The sequence below is a fragment of the Oxyura jamaicensis genome, chromosome 5 (assembly GCF_011077185.1).
Source record: "Oxyura jamaicensis isolate SHBP4307 breed ruddy duck chromosome 5, BPBGC_Ojam_1.0, whole genome shotgun sequence".
Taxonomy (NCBI): Eukaryota; Metazoa; Chordata; class Aves; order Anseriformes; family Anatidae; genus Oxyura; species Oxyura jamaicensis.
The window spans coordinates 33894991-33919198 of record NC_048897.1 but is presented as its reverse complement, the minus strand read 5'-3'; the positions used below and the strand labels follow the sequence as shown (position 1 = coordinate 33919198).

Sequence of the window (24208 nt, the reverse complement as noted above, 5' to 3'; positions counted from 1 at the left end):
TTTTTTTTAGATGAAGGTACATTTAATATTTGCTAACTTTACTTCAGTATATTAAATTTCCTATTTATACAGAACTTTCACATCCATTTCCAGCAGCATCATTGGAACAGTATCTTGTCACCTGCACTGATAATAATGTGAGACAAGGTTCAAGTGAAAGGCTCATCTTTCAGAAGCTATTTGAGATATCACAAGGATAGTGTAGGGAAAAAAAGGATAAGGAGAAAACATTATCTTCTCATTCAATTTCTGTATGCACAGCCAGCTGTTGACCAGATCGTGGTTGTGATACTTTGAGATGTCATAACTCAGTTTGCTTGGATTCCTCCACAAGAATTTGGTTTTGCATCGTCATAGCAGGAAGGTAATCATTGACCGGGTCTTGAATGCTTGTAAGAATCTGACCTACCCCTCGGCTGATTCTCTGCCCATAAGAGCCACTGCTGTTTTTGGCTGAGATTGTCTGACCTCTGTAGACTTGAGCCTGATGCTCACATATTCCAAACTTGCTTAGCAAGATAAACACATCTCTTCGGAACGCTTTGGTGAAAATAGCATATAGAAATGGGTTGGCACAAGAATTGAGCGGGTAGAAGAGTACCAGCAAAATCTTTGAATTAGTGACAGTTATCAATGGTTTGTTCATAATGGCAGATAAAGCATGGAAAGAGATGGGAGCCATGCACAGAAAGTCAGTGAAAATCAACACAGCCATCCGTTTGGCGATTTTGGTGTCTTTGTCCCCTGACTTGTACTGAGGGTTTCGCACAGTGATGTAGATTTTTATGTAGCAGGCACAAATGATGACAAAAGCGATGATGTTACATATTAAAACAAAGACAACGTAGGCTTCAGCCACTGGTGTTTCTGTGTCCATAGGCAAGCAGATGCTGACTTTGCTGTAGCTGCTGACTCCAACCAGTGGCATAAGGGCAAGAAGAAAACATGAGAGCCAACCTCCCAGCATGATAACCAAAGCATGACGGAGGCGAATCTTCCGATCTGGGCGCATGGCAAACGTGATGGCATACCAGCGCTCCAGGGTGATCACAGTGAGTGTGTATATAGAAAGTTCACTAGCAAAGACTGTGAAAAACCCTGCTGTGTTGCAACCAGGCCCCGTCTGCCACTCTATAGCATGATTATAGTACTCTGACCTGGTGTAGAGATCCACTGAAGCAATCAGGAGAAGGTATAACCCCATGCAAAAATCAGCAAAGGCCAAGTTACACATAAGAAAGCGCGGTACAGTCAGTTTGTAGTGGCTGGTCAGAAGGATGAAAAGGACAAAAATGTTACCTAGGATGGCCAGCAGGTTCACAAACCACACCACAATCCTCAGAAATTGATATCCCATTATGTCCTCACAGGGATTAAACTCATCAGGTTCTGGAGTGCATATTACATCCTCGTTACTTCCACAGACAGGATAGTCGTAATGACTGTCAAAGGTCTGCATGTCATTTGTTTGAGGGTTCTTCAGCTCTTGGCCAAATCCAACATTTCCTTCCCCGTGATCTTCGAAAAAAATGTAATACTGGGAATTTTCATGAAAATTCCTGAACTTGGTGTTTTTGTCATGCATAGTATCAGTGTGGTCTGTGTATTCTTCAGTATAATCTTTGTAAAGTGGATCTCTGAGAGCGTTGACTGATCTTCTCTTACGAAAGCTGTGACTGCTGGTCTGGTTACACATCAGATACTCTAGAATTCTGAAAGAGTACAGGGGAAAATTACCACTGGCATTTACAGTCTGAGGTAAACAAAGGGAACACTTCAAAACCAAATCACTGAATAAGAATGTAGCTATAAAAGTGTAATCAGACATATTTTTGTTAACATAAAGTGAACAATGAGCTTGAGCATTTCTGGGGTCAAACATCTCAGGAGACTTCATTGTCACAGTAGCTATTTTTTTTTCAGTCTACATCTTTCCTTTCTCTATTGCTGTCAGATATCCCCAGTAGTAAATTGGCCTGCCACCATCTATAATCCCTCTTCCTTCTTGGTAGTAGTTCACAAGATTGTTTATAACTTCTTAGGTAATACACGCAATGCTATTTTCCTTTTCATTTTTACTCACAAATCAGTTTCTACCAGAATTTTCATAGCTTTCATTTCTGTTCTGTGTATTTCCTCTACTTTCCTTACAGCTAACTAGTACCGTAGTAGTTGGGAATACAGTGCATTATGGTGTGATGCACCTGCATAGAGTAGTCAAAATTTATTTACATTTATTAGTAGAAAAAAGGTGCAATTCAGCATCATTTTTTGTTTAGAATTTGAAATTGTGTAAAATTTAAGATTGTGTACAATACAGTCTGAGATATGATCACGTCCACTAATAGACATGCATGTCCTTAGTGTTTTCTTATTAAGTTGTGCTGGGTTCCTTCTGCACATTCTTCCTGTCCAAGTTTAGAATCGCTCTCCCATCTTATTTGATTGTCCTCATTTTCCCTGTCCATTTTAACTGTGAATGTTATTGGTACATGAGTTTTTTCCTGAATAATTAATGCACTTATCATAGCATATTTTTTAATATACTATACACTGCAATGGCAAATACTGCATTACTGAAGATTGAGGCTGTTTTCCTGAATCAAGGGCTGGCCTCAGTAAGAGTTCATGGCTCTAAACCTTATTAAATTTTGTAGAAAATTACACTGAATTTGAATTCTGAAGTAAAATGCTGCTGCTAACCACAGCAAGTCATTCCCTCTTGTGTGCTCCCCTTCCCCCCCACCTATGCAGCAGATGAGTTGCTGTCTTGCATCAGGACATCTATAAATGTATTTTTTCCCTCCAAAAGCTCTCAGCACGTTTTCTGATGGGAAACTGGAAATCCTGCTAAAATTATTACTAAAGAACATAATATATCCTTAGCTTTTCAGTTAGAAAACGTCTGAAACGTGAGGTTATAAACCCTCTGAAACTTATTTTTCTAGTCCTTGTTGTAGCATATTCTGGTTGGTTTTCTTTACCTATTTTTTTTCCTTCTGGGCTTAGCAAAAGGAAGAAGGTCCTACACATTGTGTTATATCAAAAATTCTTTCTTCCCTCAGTTTGGAATTGTAACCTCTGTTTCAAAGAATGTCCTCTATACCTAGAAAAATGTTCATAAAAATGTCAACATATGTATCTTTATATTAGTATTAAAACTTTGTCTTCATTTAATTCCTTTAAAAACTCACCCACTGCTTTTTTTCCAGTTCTTGAAAGCACAGCAGTGACTTGGATAGGACAGATCAGCTCGCATTAGTTGAAGAAAAATCTTTACAGCTGGTAATTTCTTTAAAGTCCACGTGTTTTTGGCCATGAGTTCTTTAAGGCTTTCCAGTCCTTTGGCTGGAAGATTAACAATCTCTGTTCTGGAGATATCCCTAGGTAAAGGAAGAAACAGACAAACTTCAGAAAATTAAGTAACTGGATCTGAAATTTCAGTTTCTTACAGTGATTTATGAATGTCATAGAATTCTGCAGCAAAAATTAAATCCAGGGGAGGTGGGGATTTAGCAAGCTGCACAGTTATTTTCCACTTCTGAAGCACAAAGGCAGTTACAGCATATTCTTATGAACTAAATAAACCTCAATTTGACACCAGGGACTGATTCGATCAATTCACAGGCTCAGATACAACTAACAGTTTAGCATATAAAAAACTATGTACAAGAACGCTTCAATTTCCTTCATTAGGAATACTATTGTATACCTTCCAGGCATGTACACATACTGTCAGTAAGATTTATTGTATCACTTTGCTAGGTTCTGATCCCATTCAAATTCTAGTACAAAACTAATTCCTCCTATGGTTTCTCTGTGTTTTAAAGTTTATTTTTAATGTCTCGGAGAATAGACATGATGAAGAAATATTAGGACTTTAAAAATTACATCATTAGAGCCAACCATGTAATGCACGTATAAAAAAAAGTTCCAAAAATTCTTCAATGAAACTGGATCTTCCACTGGAAGAGCTATTTTGTTTCGGGCTTAGACTCATTTTAACCTGTTGGAATACTTCAAGAGATAGTACTATAATTGCTAAAACAACATTCTTCATAACCTGAAATTCCTCTACCTTGGTGTATCCTGAAACTCTCAGAAAATTTAGTATGTTTGATGCTTTCTCTTTTCTGAGTTCAGTTCAGCAGTTGCATTGCCCTGTTTGTGGATTTCCTTTAGAACTACCAGGTGCATGCCAGCTGATCCTGCTAGTGTTTTCCACTCATCTGTTTGCTTTGTCCCTAAACCTCTCTGTAAATAAATAAATCAGTAAAAAAGTTTCAAGTGTAGGAGGAATGCTAAGCACTTGCATCATAAACACCCATGCTAATAAATAGTTCAGCTTTTTTCTGTGCATTGTTTTCCAGGAGTGCTGTTCTTGTCACTCTGTGTTTTACCCACTCTGGCTGGTTTCTTGTGTCTACAAGAAAATAATTACCAATTGTATTATTTAAATAAATTGCTTCTAAAGCTCTTGGTTTTACTCTGCCTTATTTTTTCTTTTGTTTTGCTAGTGTTTGTTTCTAATTGAGTTAGAAATTGCTTCCATTGTTTGAAGGAGGGCTTTTTACTTCTAATAGCTTATTTGCTATCATACATACTCAAATATGTTCACAAGTAGTTGGTTTCAGTAACATCAACTTCTTTTTTGTTCTCTCAGACCTTTTTTGGTAGGTTGTACATGTTTCTGCTGAGCTCTTGAGATGGATCTTAGAGTGTAAATGCTGCCTACTGTCACTTTATTTTTGTTGAATCCAGAGATCATCCAGTTTGACCTCCATCCTCAAAGCCGGGTCATCTAGAGCCAGTTGCTCAGAGCTATGTCCTGTTGTGTTTTCACTTTCTCAAGAAATGGATACTCTACAACCTCTCTGGGTAGCTTGATCCGGCACTGGACAACCTGCACAGTAAGGAATTTTTTTGTTATGTTGAACTGGACTTTGCTGTATTTCAGTTTGTGCTTTTTTGCATCTTCTGTTAAAAAGTACCACTGAGGAGAGTCTGGATCCATATTCCCAGCTCCCTCCCCACCTTTCAACTATTTATATGCATTGCTAAGTTTTCTCTTCTCCAGGCTAAGCATTCCCAGCTCTCTCAGCTTTTTCATGAATGACAGATGCTCTAATCCCTTATTAACTTGGTTACCTTTACCTGTTTCACTAGTTTCCTCATTTTATATAGACCTCCTTTTGAAGCAAAACATCTTGGTAAAGCAGACCTTGCACTAGATCTTACTAAGACATGACTGGCTGTTTGGCAGCCCTTTTGAAGTACTCCAACAAGTACTCATGGTGGCAGGTACCTCTAGGAAGGGACCATGGCTAAATGTCATGTCATGGGAAATGCTAATGCTTTTTGGAAGGGAAGTGACACATCACAAATTCTTGGGAGTTGTTTGAAGATGTTCTCAAACATAGGGAGAAAGATGATGCTCTTTATACAATTGACTTTTTTTTTCCTGAAAAGCATTGACAAAGTCAGATCAGATAAGAAGTGCAGTTGAGGTAACTAAGATGTTACGTGACAAGAGGAATGGCTCTCATGGAGTAATAAAATTTTCAAAAAATAGTAGGGGAAGAGCCTAGAACCTTGTGAAAAGTATTCATACTAAAGGAGGAACGGAAAATGAACTGGTATCAGAATATACACATCATCACAGCAAAGGCCCACCCACAGAAGCTAAGTCGGTGCTGGTACTACTGAAATGTTCATAATCAGTCTGAAAAGAGAATGAGTAGAAGCAATGAAGTTTGTTCCTGCCACAAAATAATACAGGGTAGTGAAAGCTAAAGCTGACCATGAAAAGGAGCAGAAGGATCCTTGTAATACTAAGTGACTAAGAGCCGTAAAATAATAGATGTGATTCAATGCTGATGAACATAAAGTGTGCTTAGGAAAACCAACCTTAACAGTATGTAGGTGACAATGAGGTTTAATTTACTTAGCACTCTGGAAAGATCTTGGAGTCCTTGCTGTAAATGTCATCTCAGTGCTATTCAGTAACGTTGAAGGGAAATAGAATGCTAAGGATTTTTAGGAAAGAAGGAGAAAATAGAACAGAAAAAAATCACTCTGTAAATCTAACATGACTACATCTTAAATACTGTATGCAGTTCTGTCAATACTACATGTAGTTTACAGTGTGTAAATAAAGTAGAAAAGCATAGAAAGCCACAGCAAGGATGATCAGAAGTATCAAATACTTCCTATATGAAGTAATAAGGAGTATGTAGAGAAGCTTGATAAAGAAGGCTCAGAAGTCTGGAAGTTTCCTGGGTCCCCAGTTTGGGAAGTCCCTAAACTACTGGTACTGTGTCTGCCACCAAGAGGTCTTATCACCTGTCTGTACCAATGCTGCTGCAAATGGAAAACCCTCTTGGGAGCCTGGTGATAATCTGTCCTTCTGTGGAAGGTAATGTTGTAGTTACCCTACCTAAGCCCATGCTTTGTTAGCAGAGCATGTCAACTGGCCAGAGGAAAAATGTGGGCTTGGTTGGGATTTTTTTTTACCTTACCAATTCAGTATTGAAGATTATATTTTCAGATTCTCAAACAACTTCAAACAGCTCAGCAGCTGTCTTGAAACTGGAAAGCTTTTAAATAATCACTATTAATCTTCAGAGCAATGTGAATCCAAGAAGTCAGAGTTATCAGATACAGATAATTGAATCTGTATCTATTACTATAGAAGAAAAATTTTCTTAAATGTTTTTCTTTTGTTTCACTGTATGATCAGTCCTTATTCTGGGCTGCTCAGAAAAATGGGAAGTGACTGCAGTTATGACAGCCTCACTAATACGTATTTATATAGATAACTAAGACATTATTAAAACACAGCAAAGTGTACAATGCACAGAGTATTCTGCTACTACTGCTAGGCTGTAGCTGGCTCAAAGACACACAAGAGAACATACAAGAGGTCTGATAGACTCAGCAAGAGCATCTGTCCCAAAATGAAGTGACTATAGAAGAGGTTGGGCAGGAAAACTGAGGCAATGAGTCAGGAAGGAAACGGTCAAATTAGCAGAAGAGGTGTGAATCCTTCAAATTAGTGCTGTGTAGTCCTGGGATAGGAAGGTAGCCAATGAGCCACCAATTCTTGAAACGTTGGGAAGGTCAGTGGAAGCACAGGCCTGTCAGTCTAATGTGTGCACTGGGCTTTTTCCTAGAAATTCTAGCAAAAAGTCCAGTTAATGAAGATATGGGTTAATATGATACACCTGAGGGAAGTCAGCATGTGAAGGGCTTTTGTAAAGTCCTGCTTTAGAAAGAAATCTCTCTGAGCATTGTAGGAAAAAACTGCTCTTAGCGTCTCTTAGGACTTTCACAAGGCATTTGACAAACTGTCACCAAAGGCTAATACATAATAAAACAACAACCAAGCAGCCTTATGTGAGACACCAAATGTTCAGGGTTATGTTGAAGTGCTGGAAAAGTTCCCTGCTAGCCCAGATCTGAACTGGACTTCAGCATTTAGCTGGGATATAGAGCTGCTCTGGTAACTGAAAGTGGTCGATCTGCAGTCGTACAGAGCTCCGTGCTGTGGAGTGTAAAAGTAACCAAAGTGCACTCACCCACTTCTAAAACCATGGCTCATTAGCTGTTTCATTTTTCCTCATGGTTTCTTATAAATCTTAAGACATTTCTAGGTAATGTCTTGACATTTCTAAGGTAAGCTGTTGCTTAACTTATATGAAATTTGCACATTAGACTGAACATTGCAGAGACATGGGTGAGCTTCAGAGGAATATGGGAGTAAAACATAGCTTATGTCCTAGAAGATGTTTTCTGGATGAACTGTATGTATGATACAAGTATAAGACAAATATTTAGCTGCCCAGATTTGATATTTTTTTCTGGATTATTATTTTTGGACTATTTTTTTATGAAGTTCAGAACTAGATGTAATGGGTAATAGCTTTTTTCAATAACATTTTTCACAGCCAGAAATGTGGTTGTAGTATGAAATCAAATAATAAGAGTTTAAAAGGTTGAAAAATGAGATTGAAAGCACAAGTAAGAATTTCTACCTAATCACACATACATTTCTGAGTATTGCATACTATAATAGTTTAAAAAGCACAAGATATATAACAGATGGGCTTAGACTCCTCATATTATTTCTGTTTACTGAAAGAGTCTTTAAATCTACAAATCTGCACTCTTCGATTAGCAGAATGCAGACTGTTTCCATTCCTTGAAGACTTGCTTGTGCCCAGTGGCAGGAACAGAGTGGAACCTCCAAAGGTAGGACTGTTTCCTAGACTGGGAAGTGATATTTTAAAGAGTGCTCCTGCTTTTCTAAAGATGATCAATTGCCCACGTGTATCCTGCGTGACAGTTAGTAACGTTTTGGATTTGGGCTGCATGTTTTGCAAAAGCCAGTTGCACAATAAGCCTGATTATATGTTTATATTTTTGTTGTATTCTACTGATTTTGTGTTCTAGGCAGCAGCTCTTCTTGATAAATCAGGTCCACTGATTCTCTGAATACTAGCCAAGAACTAATTTTCAGGTGAAGTGCAGCATAGTGTCATTATGCTGCTAAAATAGTTTTCCAAAGGTAGTAATTTATGTATACATCTGAATGTACAGCAGTGACAGAGGCATCAGAATGACTGGCATGTATTACGTCTTCAGTGATCCTACTCCCCACTTACTCTGCTTTTGCAAACTGCAAATACATGAAAAAAGTACCTAAATTTTTAATATCTACTTAAATATACCACCTAACTAGGTGGTCTGAGATCGTGCCCAAATTCACGTAACGTATTTAGACAAGGATAATTCTTTGTAGTTAAATATTTTGCATTGGCTTTCTTTAAATTTAAAATGGAATAAAATTTCCCCATTTGGGTAGATCCAAGGTAATTATTTTGATCTCTGAGTTGCTGTTGCTGCTGAAATCCTGATCAGGAAAAAAAGGCAGTAAACAATAGATCTGTGGCACAGACATTCGTTCCATCAACCACAAATTCTCTCACTTCAGGAGCGTGTAAAAAGCACTCCAGAGATGATGAGTTCTGACAGCTTGGTAGGGAGGCAAGGCAGAAAGACGATCTCACTTTTGAGCTCCTTAGATGCTCCTTTATTATTATTTTTTTTAATACTGCTATCACTGCTAGGCAATGCCCTTCATTGCTTCAGGAAAAGGAATATTTATCTTCTGGCAATCATTTTTCATGGAGTTATTTTTCAAGAGGAAAATGTATTTAAGTGGAATTCTTTTCTTGAGGAAGGTCCAATGTCCACAAATTCCCATGCCAGCTAATGAAGCTAACAACAGTGAGATGCCTGAACCAGAAATTACTTTATTTATTTATTAAAGTAAGCCAAGTCATTTACACTACCATGGAACAGCCATGTTGGTCAGACTTCTGAGGCTATTATGCAAGTTAACAAATCTCTCATCTCTCTATAATTAACTCACTAACATTAGTCTTGATGGTACAGCGGGGTTGTGTAATAGAGCACTGATTGCAAGCACATTTCTGTCCCCCATGGGAGATGTTACTGGCCCTCAATATGACACAATGATAAATTGCAGTGTTACACTCAGTTCTCATCCATTTTGACTTCAGCCTTCTCAAGGAAGTGCATGAGTGGGAGTTTCAGAAACTTTTTTCCCCTTAAAGTAGTTTCTGAATATCAAATAAGAGATTTGTGGAGGCGGAAGGATTCTGCTGTAAATTGGTTTTGGAAGATATCTGTTTTATAACAAACTCTTCCTGCATAACACATGCAGAATAATTCCTGGTTATTCACAGATAATAGGACTCTAAAATTGCTACTACAATTCCATTAAAATTAAATTAAAAATTAATACTCTATTGCACTTTTCATAAGATCTTTAGCTTAGTACTAGCAAATAAAAAGTTTATGATGTGAAATACTTTTTTAATCACTGTTGATACACGGATGCTTACATGCTATTTTATACCTTCTGCCTTTGAGAACAATCAATACCTCTCTCTATAATCAGGGAGTGTAGTGATAGGACAAGGAGTAATGGCTTTAAAGTAAAAGAGGGTAGATTTAGATTAGATATAAGGAAGAAATTCTTCGCTCTGACGGTGGTGAGGCACTGGAACAGGTTGCCCAGAGAAGCTGTGGATGCCCCATCCCTGGAGGTGTTCAAGGCCAGGCTGGATGGGACTTTGAGCAACCTGACCTGGTGGGAGGTGTCCCTGCCCATGGGGTTGGAACTGGATGGTCTTTAAGGTCCCTTCCAATCCAAACCATTCTATGAGTCTATAATATCACTGCAGTATTACATCCCTCTTTAATTATAAATACTACTATGGCTATAGTATATCATTCTAATGGGAGATAGATAACTGGCTGTTTAGATTGCAGATGTAAAACATACCCTGAGATGGTGGATCAGTCACCGCTGGGCTAGCACAATAATTACAGAAGATTATAAAATTGTCAAGTCATTTGAGAAATCTGTCTTTAAAAGAGAGGGTGAGTAGTCAGTTTTCTACAGTTACATATGTATATCCTAGGAAGTGATCTCTAGCCCCTGACAGAAGAGGTTTGTGTAGCTTACATACATCAGCATACAACATATTATTAACCCACGACCCTTTGCAGCATGTCATCACTTGTACACCTCTCTGGCATAACAATGACAGTGCTGCTCTAAATGCCCACAGTAACTGCAGGAGTCGAAATCTGCTGCTGCAAGCTCTCACCTCCCTTTTGTTCTTTTGCCATTCCTAGGAGGAGCTTTTCAACCTTTTGTGCCACCCGTAGTCCCAGAGGGAAGATGTGCAGTGAGCTGTATGAGACCTCAAACATAGCAGGAGAGTGTGACTTGGTTTGAGACTGCACATTGCGTGTGACAAAGTAGTATCACAACAAAAAAATATGGCATCTAGGTAACATCAAATGAAAAATGTATTTCTGGTCAGGTACAGAATGAGAGGGATTTTTTTGTTGCTATGTGCAATATTAAGAAAAAGGCCTCATCAGCCAAATACTAATGAAAATAGTGGCTGACTCAGCACCAGCGCAGCCTCTGACAGTTCTACTACTGTCAGTTCTACTGGCAGTTCTACTACTGCCTCAGTACAGAGGTGGGTGGCCTGAGTCTTCCTGGAAGGCAGAAGGCAGTCCTGCCAGCAGGAAGGCAGAGGAGCAATGGCCCATTCTGGGACACGGCTACCCCCCAGGTGCCCTGAGCAGGATGTTTAACAGCCTCTTTGTGAGCTTTTCCAGTGTTCCCTCCTGATCTCTTGCCTTCTGATTACAGAGTACCCTCTTTTGCTCTGCCTAAATGGGTAGTTTTCCTCCTGATTGTGGACTGTGATCTCAATTGTACTCTTTTAGTCCAGAGTATATAACTTTTAGGAGCCAGTCAAAAAACACTACCTCCTCCTTGTTGTCTCATGATCTGGCCACTCATGGCATAACCGAAGTTTATGATAGAGCTGCCATCTTTGAGGTGAGAAGGTTGTGGCATGTTATCCCTGTTGACCTATGTAGTCCTGCAGTATCTTTTTGCAGGGTGAAGGGGAATGAAAGAAGCGAGAGGACGGGAGGAAGAGTTGGCTTGAGTGCCCTTATGAGCATGACTGTAGGATTGGTGCTTCCTGTTGCCAATCTCGGGGTAGTTGGTGATGCATCACGTGCCACTGGGAAAGTGAGGATGATTTAAGAAAGCAGACAAAAAGTCATCCCTTGTGTGACAGGAGTATTTTGGCACAATTTGTTGTTGGAATGACTCCGATTGTTATGGACTGCCCCCCGCATCGTTTTCAGGTATTTCAGGTATCTGCTTCAGAATTGGGAATGCATGGTCTGTGTTTCTCCCTCCCCCCAAGCTGGTGAAAGGAAAACCTGATACTCACCAGAGCTTGTCTCAGACCCTGTTCCCTGCTAGCAACTCCAGTGGACCTTGTGGTAGAGAGTGATGTGGAAGAATAATGTGGCCCTGAAAGGTGGGCCCTCAGCCAGATTTTCCTCTTCATCCAACAAGGCCAAGTGATTTAGACAACTGAAGCAGAAGACAGGCTACCATCCACACACAGGTCTCACAATGCATCTGCATTTAGATGCAGGGAACAGAGAGAATCAGAGATTTGATAATGACCTCGCTATCAAAGGTGTGCTGCAACTTTGCACAGTAGGTGCACAACTCTCCTTAGCATAAAGTGGTTATATCTGAAATGTCTGCATGTAGCTGGTAGCCAGCCTGATTTTCTGGAGTCAGCAAGATTCTGGGAGAAAAAAACATCTGTATTTTTTCATTACTATAGCTAACTACTAGGATTCCTTATGGAAACCACACACCATTATGGTGATGTAAAGGTGCCATTCTGAAGAACAGAAAGTGAAAGTGATTATTCCATGGTGGGAGCACTGCCAGCACCATCTGGTTTTGCAGTGGAGGAGGGAATCTCACTTTTGGCACCTCAGTTCTCCCTGTGATTGGTTCTACATGCTATGTTAAATACTAAATGAATGGAGTCAGACAATATGGGTCGTCTTAAAGTTGTTTGTGTCACTCCATATTGCCATTTCTAATTTTACTGGAGAGTTTTTGGAGGATTATGAAATAAGACTGGAAGCCAAGCTGCATGAGAAAGAAGAAAAGGCAGCACCAGAAGTAACTCTATTCTGTCTAAAATTCCTTTTATCTGTTTCCATTTCCTGTACATACATGCTACTACAGTCCTTAGTTTTACAATTGTACTCCAATTGTATATTCAGGAGACAGATTGTAGCACAGAGTCTTTCAGAAGAAAAACCTGTAGGAACACTATTTCTAACAATAAATGAGTTCCCTAAAGAACAGCTTTCACTGTTAATCATCTTTTTGTAAACATGCCATTCCCACTCTTGCTGCTCTACTGCTGATAACAGTTGGAAAGAAAAAACAACTGATATTGTGTTATTTTTAAAGCTTTCTCTACTTCATTTACTCCTACTCACAGTAGAGTTGGTCCGCTGTGCACTCCCAGAAATGCATCTTCATTGATAACTTTCAGGTATTTGTTCTTGTGCAGATAGCTGCAGAAACAGACAAAACACAGGTATTTGGAAATACTTATCCATGGGTTAAAGATCTTCAGTTTACTTGCCTAGTGGATTTACAAAAATAATACGTAAAGGGCCAACCTATCCCAGTGTTGAGTTGAAGGCACATGATTGAAGGCAGGTAATAATGCAGTGCTACTGAGCACTCAAAAATGAATACAACCCAAGTGGAACAATAAATTTTTAATTCAATTCTGTGTTTTTAGATTGCATTTTACAATGATTGATTAGAACTTTTTTTAATATATATTTTTTAAGCTGGAGTCCTGTTTACCATGGTCTGAACCTGTAGTTTGAGAAGCTTAAAAATAGATGAGTTGTTATTGGAGGTAATTCAGTCAAGTTCCAGATTGTTTTATATTTATCTCAGACTTTGTTCTCAGTGGCCTAATACAGTTACTGAAGTTTTTGTGGAAAGATCTGGGAGAAATAATGTGTTTCAGTAATTCCACAATTGCAGGTGTACAAAGAGAAAGCATAAAAAACCTTCAGGAGCAATAGAAGCACCAGCATCCTAGTTTTCTGCTGGAGTCACAGTGGATGTATGGCATTGAGCACTTTCTAATGACATTCTGCAAAGAGCCAATACACACAGAACATGATGAAGGGGAAAAACAAGCATTTTTCTTATGCATATGGTGCCAGCCTGTGTGTGAGTTGGGTTTATTTGACACAGAGTTAGAACAAAAATGTGGTTTGGGAACAACTGTCCAGTTAAAAAGTACTTCACAAAATGTCATGGGCATGTTAATTTCCTTGACAAGGTGGTACCTCAGTGTTAGTCCCATTACCCCTGTGGTTAGCCAGGAAGACTGCAAGCAGCCAGATCTTCTAAACATAGGCAGAAATGTGTGGAATTTGCTGAGCAATGAAGAGAAACTAAAGATGAGGTTGTGATATATACATATATATGCGTATGTGTGTGTGTCTGCGTATATATGTAGATAGACACCCCACAGACATACACATAGGGATAGGGGTAGGGCTTTACTGTGGTAATTCTTTCCCTCAGCTAGGGATTAAAACCTAGATGGTGTTTTTACTTAGTTCAATCAAGTTCTGTCACAATGTTTACAAGATAAATAGCTTGCAGGCATCAAATCTAGTTGTGCTCATTAACTTAATTGAGTTGGAAATTGAAGTCTTATGATGGCAGTCATTTACCAAATATAGTAGTCCCTGGAGAAAGATGAACGAACATCTAGCTCTCTTGGCCAAGGGGTACTACATAAGTAATGAGACACTACAGTCCAAGCATTTTGTTTCTGTACTATGGTAAGTCAAGACCTCTGAGAGAAGCTTGAACTAAGGGAGCAGTGGAGGTGGTGAAAAGCTGCAGGACTGAGCTTCAGGGCGGAAGTGTAGTGCAAGCCATTAAAGAGAACACAGAAAATTGCCAAGGGGAATGTGTGATCCCCTTGATGAAAAGATGGTAAAATGATCAATGCTATAAAGGCCCTAAAGGATCATAGTGCCTTAGGCACCTGTGACTATCCCATTTATACTCAGAAGGGATTTCCTCTTTTTATCAATTTTGTGTGTAGTGAGAAAGGTAAAGTCTAATGACCCAGTAGAAAGCCACAGATTAAAACATGAGGCTGAGATCTAGGAGCAGCAACAACAGCCCTGGACAGTATTCCAGGCAGCTCAGGTTTGGCAGAAGCAGGAAGAGGAACTCCAACCACAGGAGTGGGACAACAGTGGGTCACTCAGGCCAAACAACTGCAAGCGACAGAATCCCTTGACGTATTGCCAACAAGGGCACAGGGCTGGTGGATGTCTTGCAATGCAAAAATGATGAAGAATAAGATGACAGCAGATGATTGGTAAAATCTTGCTCCTCCTAAGTCCAGCTAAAGGACAGAAACCTTGCAAGGATTTCAGACAGACTGCCTAATGGAGGTCATGTTTGAAAGGGTAGATAAAAGCAGAGAAGATTGCCAATGTTCAACAGAAAAAGAGAGAAACAGGAGGAGAGAAACAACCTTACCCACGTGAAGCCAGGTGACATTGTTCAGAATGTCGCCTGTCATGTTCAGAATGTCATTGTTCAGAATTGTTAAGATAATCATAATTATCTTAAAAAGAGGAATTTTGTAAAATTTCAGAGTGCTGTTGGCACAGAAATTTTAAGATACCCAGACCAGACCTATTATAGAAATTAAATGTCATGAAAGGGTAAAGAATTTGATACTACTGATTCAGGCAGTAATACTAAAGGTGAAGAGGGAGGGTAAATGTCAGGATGTTGGGTATTCTAAATATTATAAACATTTTAAAGCTAGCTTGTGATGTAGCTAGGAAGGCAAAAAAAAAATAAAAATGAAAGGAAGGTTTTACACATGCTTTCAGAGGGTGTGCCCACTGTGCCAGTTAATAGCAGAGGTATATTCCCTGTCAAACCTTTCTTAATTCTAACCTCTGTAACAAAAACACCATTTGAGATGGTGGCTATGGAGATATTTCAGTTAACTCAGAAAATGCAGAAGACCACCATTTTACCTCTGTGCTGGAAGAACCTTTCAAATTCAGATAGGTGAACTGGGGTTTGGCTGTAAAAACGAAGTCAAAGCACTTGTTGTTTGGTTTGGAAAAAAAAAAAAAACAATCAAGTAAAAATTCTAAACCCATCCTCGTTGAAGTCATTGGCAAATTTTCCGTAACAGTCATTGTATACAAGCTTACATTGATCACCACAGTGAGAAATGAATAGAAGTAAATGCACTTCAGCTGGGTTATACAACACTAAATCTTAGGGAGCCGTGCCAGGATAAAATTTCTGGCGTGTTACTTACTGGACATTGCCCATGCCTAAAGCCTTTCTTCTTAGAGAGAAAAATAGCTTATTCTTTCTCCTTATCTGTTGGTGTTTGAAATAAGCTTTGTTTCTTTAAAAATATGAGGCATTATAGTATCACCTTACGTTTGTGCTTTCTCAGAAGAACTCAGACTTTTATATTCTGTAAATGACATCCTAGTCACCTTTGGTTTGAACTATTGCTTCAGTTTGCAAATTTCCTCATGATTTTGTCTGCAAATTAATACAGAAATCAAAAACAGAGCAAGAGTTGAGAATTAATTTAAGATTTCAACATCTATGTTGTAGTTTTGAAGGACACAAAAACCTGCCTGACCTAATACAACCTGTCTGCTTTAATAATTAAATATTGTTATACAGTCATCAGTCATCATAAACAGGGTAGAGAAGATGGGAGTTTTTTCTTCCAAAGGATCACCTAGTTAAAACCAACTAAAGTTAAAGTAAGCCCATAGATTTTAACAAACAGGGAGGAGAAAAAAAAAACAAACCCACAAAGCAACATTGGCCACACATTTAGAGAGCAGCACTAAAGCATTAAATGGGCTCTGGACATGTAATGTGTTAGTCTGTTTAAATATTGTTGGTTTATGAAATAAAGATTAAAGAAACGATGAGCAGACAAAAGATGTGTGTTGGTAAATTAGCAATATTAAGGATTCATCATGTGGTTTTACTGCACCATTGCTTATCTTGACTATGAGCTCAGCCAACCATTATAAATGATCTCTGGGAGTGTATACCAAAGTAAATATATTCCTTTGGAGTTTATTTTTGTAATTAGATTTTGAGATTGCACACCCTCCGTTTCAGTAATTTAGCTCTGTAAAAGTTCATCTCAAATATATTTTGCCATTTGCTGGAACTCTATTTTTAAGAAACGTCTTTCCTTCCTTGCAGAAATAAACATTGGTGCAGGAGCACCACTTTGCAGAAAGTCTGCAGAAGTAACAGAGTTCAAACTGGATCTTAATGTTGTGTTAGACAAGGGATTCAGATAACACTGTTCAGTAAAAGTATTCACCTCTTCATTCATGTTCTACTTCCCTGCTTTTATAAAACAAGTGCAGATATAATGTGGCTTGCTCTAAAACACAAATCCTTGTTGAATGAGAAAATTTACTATGTAGCACCATTACTTAATACGTTGAAGGAAATCATTTATGCACAGCTCCACACCTATATCTGCGTTAGCTGTTTCCACCTCCTTGAATTACATAAGTCAATACTGCAAGAGTGGTTGAAAGATACACTATATTGCAGAAGGTATCCTCTGAGATACCCCAAATCTCTTAAAATGTATAGATGGTAATTGAAATCTTTGAATGATTTCTAAAAAAAAATAATAAATAAATCTCAATGTTTTCCTTTTTTTGCTTGTTTTCTTCCTTGAGGTCATCGTTCAAAACCCATTAAAATCTCTTTCTCTTACTCTTTTTCGCTCTTCATTACATGTAGTCCAAAGGGCCTTGCATCAGACCCTGAGGAAAACAGGTACTTTCTTTTCAGTTCAGTGTTAGATAAACAGGAGTTCAAATTAGAAATGTCAGAATACAGAAAATTAAATATTTGCCTTTTGCGTTAACTTAATGCTGCTGTTAGAAACAACAAGTCTCCAAGCTTGCACTCAACAGAATTACACCTTATCTTGGCATATGGTAATCAAACTACTTCAGAAAATTAGTTTAGAAATTTCAATATATTTTATCAAACAGATAAAGACTTCATCACTGATCTTCTGCCCCCTAGTTTACCTTGTAAATCTGGAGTAGTGCTTTGCTTTAGGTAAATGTCATATGATTTGATTAGGAGAAAACTTTTTGTTGTAATGAACCATTTTTCCTGCTGGTAGACAAAACCCTGAAGGTAAGCCTGTTTTTAATTCTTTACTTTATATTTTTTTCTTTAATGCTTTTAACTAGCACATCATAATCAGTCTCCGTAAAGATTCACTTAAAAAATACTGCTTATAAACTTTTTCTGAAAAAAAGTAAGCAGTATCTGCAGAACCTGGTATGTGTTTCCTCCTTTCCTACTTCCACCCAATTCAATAAAGCAGATGTTTCAGCCCCTGAACTGCATAAAACTACATTTTCACTTGATGATAATAAGGAAAATTCCAATAAGACCAGAAGCAATAGCCCTTACACTCTACCAGAGAAGCAAAAAGAAAAATTTCTACAAATCATCTACAAACTGTCAAAGTGGAAGAGCTGCACAGTTCATATATTGGCTAATACTTAGAAAGGTATTAAGCATTTCATATACAGCTTAGAGGGATTTGATCAAGATGCTGGATTACTTTAGCCGTATTTTACATCTTGTGGTTTTTGTAGGCACTAGTACAAACACTATGTCATCATGAAAAAATTTCTAGTGCAAATGACTGTTTCTTCTCAATTGCTTCCAGCACTTTTTTTTTTTTTCTTTTGCAGGTAAGAAACAGATTTCTGTGAAACAGTTGCTATCATTATCAGTATTACACTTATTAAAATAAACTGCCTTGTAGGTAAAACAGCATAAATTTGAAATAGTCTTAGAAATCTTACAGATCATAATATATTTTATTATGGCTTCAAGCTAGAAAGTTAAACAAAATTCACAGTGGAATTACCTGCCATGATTTTATTTCTGAGCCATAAATATATATATATTCCTCAAATCAAAGCACACTGCAAGAGACATTAAAATGCCCATATTTTTATTGCTGGCTGAAATTATTATCCTTTTTTTGCTCCTTAAAAACAATTAGAATAAGATACGCATTTGAGAGCTTCCAACAAGAATAGAGTATTACAGTTTTTTTTTTTTTTTTTTTTTTTCCCCTGTGAAAATAAAATGATCTGCTACTTACATAGCATCCAGATTTGTCCCATTAAAAGCATGGCCTTGGATGCTGGTAAAACCATTATTGTAGAGTTTGCTGCAAGCAAAAAAATAAAAATAAATTAGTGCATTTTGGGATGCTTCAGTAACTGAATACCTATCATGTTATGTATCATTTTCCTTGGCAACAGCACATTTATGGATGAGTTAATTTTAATATCTTGATAAAGTAGCAATTATAGTTCAAGGCCAAGCAGATGCCCAGCAGCATTCTTGCTGAATTAAGAATACTGGGTGGCAGGTGTGTTATCTTTTTACTTCCTTTTACAGCAAAGATAGAACTAGACTAAAGTGACTTGCCATAGCTTTCCCATTCCCAAGCTGAAATCAAGGAAAGAGAATTCTGCAAGGACTGATTAAGGAAATAATACATACAATATAAGTACCGTTTTACTATAAGGCCTGCCTGAATATTTAGAATTTCTTTAGAATTCATTCTTTTGCCTTTTAGTGCTGTTCTCCCTAGTTGAGATCCTAACTCATTAGTCATTTTCTCTCCCCTCTCCTCAGCCCTTTTTTGTGGCTCACACCGAGTATGACTTGCATAACTGAATTAAATACAATTATTATATTATTAGTCTTAACTATAATTCTAAACATTTTTTCTCTTTAATAGGACTTCTCACACTTGCCACCCATTAGTATGTGCCACTTAGGTTGCAAAACAGTTAAATACGATTCTAACCATGCTGTAGCTTTAGAGAAGGAAAACCACAAGTTCTTGCCTTTGATTTTCTCCAGTATAACCATTTCTTGCTGTTGTCATACAAAAGCAGAATACTTTAGTAAGCCAGTTTAAAGAAAATCAGCTTGATTCAAATTACTGTCACGGTAGAGGATTTATGCAAGCTAGATTATGAATACTATGTATGATGCTTCTCTGTTACAAACTACTTAGAGAGTAGAACCAAGTTATTTTTTTAACATTACCGTGTGCTTGAGAGACCAAGGCAAAATAATTGCCTTGTGACTTAAACTGGAAGGACTTACAGGGTTAGAGATTCATTACAGAGCCCATGGAAAGCATTTGCAGGCACTGAAGTCATGAAAGGATTATCTGCAATTTCACTGGAAAAGGAGACAAAACATCACAGTTAAACATCTGCCTAGTAGAACTTTTCCAGAACAGTCTTGTTATTAATTCTTCTCTCCCTTGATAACAAATAAAAGTGTAGAATAATTGTTTAGTTACACCTGCGGTCAGAAATGACAATTGGGATGATTAAGAATCAAGCACGTTCCGGCAGTCAGGAAGTGAGCTTGTGAAGTGGATGGGTTTTAAAGTCCTGGTGAGGTGTGCCAGCCTGTGTGATTCCCATGGTTAACAGCACAGACAGATCCATTTTCCCCAAAGCCCAAGAATTAGCAAAGTAAATAATGCTGCGATGTCAATTGAGTCAACCCAAATGACTTCAGAGTTGAGATCCTGCTTTTTAGCTATGCTCGGCTGAGCCATCAGATAATACGTTGTTCAGGACAGGCATTTCACTTTACAGAACTGCATCTAACACAAGTGAAATAAAAATTTACTGTGTGATCTAACCTGACGAATTTTCTCAACTCTTGTCCAAATGAGTTTTTCACCATCTGTCATTCCTTAAATACTTAATTCCCACTCTTAAGAAATACTTAAGAAATACTTTAATAAAGAAATAACCTTAATAAAAGAAATACTTAAGAAATTTGTATCCTCAGAGCAAAACTCTGTTGTGATAAAGAGACAAAGAAAAAATAAAACTTATGACTAAAATGGAGAGGAAGAAAAAGCTGGCAGAAACAAAAGTGTCTGATTGTCCCTTTCCTGCTTTTTCCTGAATCAGATTACAGTCTGGAAAATGAAATGTTCTGCACATTCTTATTTTTGTCAGATGACATTCTTGTGGATGAGACATGATCTATTAAGGCCAGATTATAATGTACATCAGCTGAGAAGTCCTAACAATAGTTCATGTGACAAGAACAATTTTGTTCCTTTCCTGTGTGTATTATATGTGTTAACACTGAACTGTACTACAACCATCTTCATTCCATGTAGTTTTCACTAGTAGCTGTTTTCCATCACAAATTATTCTGGTTTGGCATTTTTCAGATTGTTTTATTTTTCTAAACAAGTGCTTACTTTTAAGTTGCTTATAGGCTACTGTTGTGGTTTAACCTGGCAGGCAGCTAAGCATTACACAGCCGTTTGCTCACTCTGCTGCAGTGGAATAGGGGAAAGAAAACAGGTAAAATGCAAGATGTCATTGTTGAGATAGGGACGTTTTAATAAGAAAGAAAGAAAAAGAAAAAGATGCACAACACAATTGCTCACTACCAGCCAATTAACACCCAGCCAGTCCCTGAGCAATGGCAGCCCCTGCCCTGGCCAGCTCCCCCCATATTACTGTTCAGCACAACACCATGTGGCGTGGGACTTCCCTTTGGTCAGTCTGGGCCAGCTGTCCCGGCTGTGTCCCCTCCTCCCAGCTCCTGGGGCACCCCCAGTCTCCTTGCTGGCAGGGCAGTGTGAGAAGCAGAAATGTCCTTGGCTTTGCAAGCACTGCTCAGCAATAACTGAAACATCAGTGTGTTATCAACATTATTTCCATCCTAAATCCTAACCACAGCACTATACTGGCTACTAGGAAGAAAATTATCCCAGCTGAAACCAGGACAACCACAAAGGTGAATACTGATAATAACGAACACTTTTTCCCCATCTATACCTTATATGTCACTTAGAAGCCTACTATTCTTCAGGAGTAGGTTCTTTTTCTTCATGATAGAAATGAAAATATTATTTTTCATCAAAGCGTACACCTGCAATTTCAAGATAGGCATTTCTAAACATTGATGATATCCAGTTCTGCTTTCACTTAGTGTACGAGTCATTCCAAGAAGTAATCTCAATCTTGTCTAAGAGCAACTGCAATCAGGACACTTCATTTAAGCCCTGTTGTCACTGGGAGGGCTGAGCTCTTCTAAGTTGCACTGTTGGGACATTTCTGTCAGTGTCCATGAGGCCAAATTACTTACTTGGAAGCATAGACACAATGGTTGTATGAACTTTTACTTCTATTTCATATAGCCTGTTTACTTCTTGTAAGGGCAGGGTTTAATTCGCAACACAATAATGCTTAAGCTGAAGCCTATTTGATCTTTGAGGATCTCCCTAGTAGCTCTTCAGACTAAATGTATCTCACTCAGAGCTCTAGCTAACTTAGAGTTCCATCCTAGAGGCCTACAGCTAAGGCAAACATAGCAGCTCCAGGTTACAGAGCAGGAGGTAGCACAAGGTTTACCTCTAGTCTCAGAAGATCCTTAGGAAGTAAAATCTCCTTGCTTAATGGAGGTCTAGACTCTTCAGCAAAACAGCCAGCATTTCTAGCTCTGAGGGTCACCTGGCCACTAGCATACCATTAATACAGCAGGGACAATGACCATTCACAGAATCATGGAGTGGTTGAGGTTGGCAGGGACCTCTGGAGGTATCTAGTCCAACCCCTCCCCTGCTCAAGCAGGGATACCTAAAACAGGTTGCCCAGGACCACATCTAGGTGGCTTTTGATGAGCTCCAAGGAAGGAGACTCCACAGCTTCTCTGGGCAGCCAGCGTCAGTACTTAGTCACCTGCACAGTAATAAAGTGTTTTCTGTTGATTGGTCGGAACCTCTTGTGTTCCAGTTTGTGCCTGCTGCCTCATGTGCTGGCACTGGGCACCTCTAGAAAGAGCCTGGATCAGTCTTCCTTGCACCCTCCCTTCAGGTACTTACAGACATTGATAAGATACGCTCTGAGCCTTCTCTTTTTCAGTCTGAACAATCCCAGTTCTCTAAGCCTTTCCTCATAGGAGAAATGCTCCAGACCCTTCATTACATTGGTGGCCCTACATTGGGCTCTTTCCATCTTGACTAGGAACACCACTTAGCAGCATTGAAACAACACCTGCAGTATTCCACCAATCAGGTCTCTGCAAGTTACCTTCCAGAATAATACTTCTGATTTTTAATAGCCTCTTACTTAGTCCATCTAACTGTCAAGCCTCTTCCATCTGAATGCTGCTACCATATACAGACTGCAACACCTAAGTAGTGACTGAGATACTTTCACCAGCCTGCAAATCTTCATCATGCTCTTCCTCCTTGGCTTGATTGCAACCCTGAATTTGGGCTCAAATTGCAGGTTAGGGCACAGAGAAAGAAACATAGTTTGCTTTCTAAATGGAAAGGAACACCTGGTCTTTTAAGAGCAGTACTCTCTGTTTGTGTACAGTGCGAGATACACCACCAACACCCCTGCCACGTTTGCACTCCCTTTTCCCATGAAGCCAATCTCTAATTTGTTTCAAGCCATCAGGGAAGAGGAAGGAAGGGGTGAAGGGTGAGCAGAAGTCTTTAATTCATCTAAAGTAAATGGTTTTTAAGGTGTTTTAGTGTGATGTAGGAGTGCTTCATGTGAGCCAACCCAAGTAAATTAGCAAAGCTTGCTAGTAGGACAATTCTTTCCAGCTGAGGACTGTAGATAATTAGAGAGGGCTCCACCTAGGAAGTCTTGCTTAAAAGTAGTTAATTATCACTCTTGCTGCTTTGCTTGTTTAGTGGGCTAATGGAGTTGTGTTTGAAATGCGACTGTCCAAGTAACATTAGGCAAAAGCATTTCGGCAAGGTACCTATTCATATAGGCTTATGCTGTGACTCTAAAAGAAGACATGTACCTCGTTCAGCTCAGTGACAGAAAGGAGGTAGGTGCTCTTTCTTAAGGGTGTCTTCTCACAGTGAAGCCAAATAGTTTCTAGGAAAGATGTGGCTCTTTGTTCATGGGAGGCTTCTGGGTGAAAGGCATTTCTGCCTTGGCTGGATTGGTACTGGCAGGCTGCTGTCTGATCTTTTGTTAACAGAAAGAAGACTTGCTGTCCATCACAGTAAGGGGAGAAGTAAGGGGAAGGGAGGTGGCTGGAAGTAGGAGAGAAAGAAAGGAGTTCAGAATATCTAAGCTAGTGAGAGGCATTGGTGCTACCAGCATTATGTTGATGTATAAGAATGCAAGAGGCTATCCTGTAGGTTGCTGTATCCACTTGTGGTGGATATTCATCTTCATCTTCAATTCCCCTCAGTGTGCTACAGTCATACACACGCAGGGGAACAGTGATGGACCCTGAAGGAGCCCTGTGATGTTAGGGAAGGGAGAAGTGTGCTTGCTGCAGTTACGAAATAAGGATATTACAGTCAGGACTAATCAGCTGAGCATGTGAATTTACATGTAGGATTGCTGTCATGCTACAGGTACTGCTAGCTTTTCCCACAGAGCCCCTGGGCTCTTACTGGTGTTAGCAGCTCATTAACAATCAACCACAGCCTGAGGCTTGGTAATGTATGTCCAGAAGCACTGAGATACAATAATTAAATTTCAACAGTGCAGGTAGACTCTTAGAATAAAGAGTGGCTGTGCCTGATGTGTTTCCCCCCCCCCCCCCCCAGTT

General features: G+C 38.9%; 1 protein-coding gene across 2 annotated transcripts in view; it reads right to left on the bottom strand.

Moving 5' to 3' along the window:
- Window positions 1–24208, bottom strand: part of TSHR (thyroid stimulating hormone receptor) — a 62645-nt gene continuing 38437 nt past the window's right edge. For both annotated transcript variants that reach the window (XM_035328731.1, XM_035328732.1), the window contains 5 exons: window positions 19742–19819; window positions 18720–18788; window positions 12943–13020; window positions 3195–3383; window positions 1–1712 (listed from right to left, as the gene is read on the bottom strand). In XM_035328731.1, coding sequence (XP_035184622.1) covers window positions 302–1712; window positions 3195–3383; window positions 12943–13020; window positions 18720–18788; window positions 19742–19819 — 1825 coding nt within the window. In that variant the 3' untranslated portion in view covers window positions 1–301. The remainder of the gene's footprint in view (window positions 1713–3194; window positions 3384–12942; window positions 13021–18719; window positions 18789–19741; window positions 19820–24208) is intronic.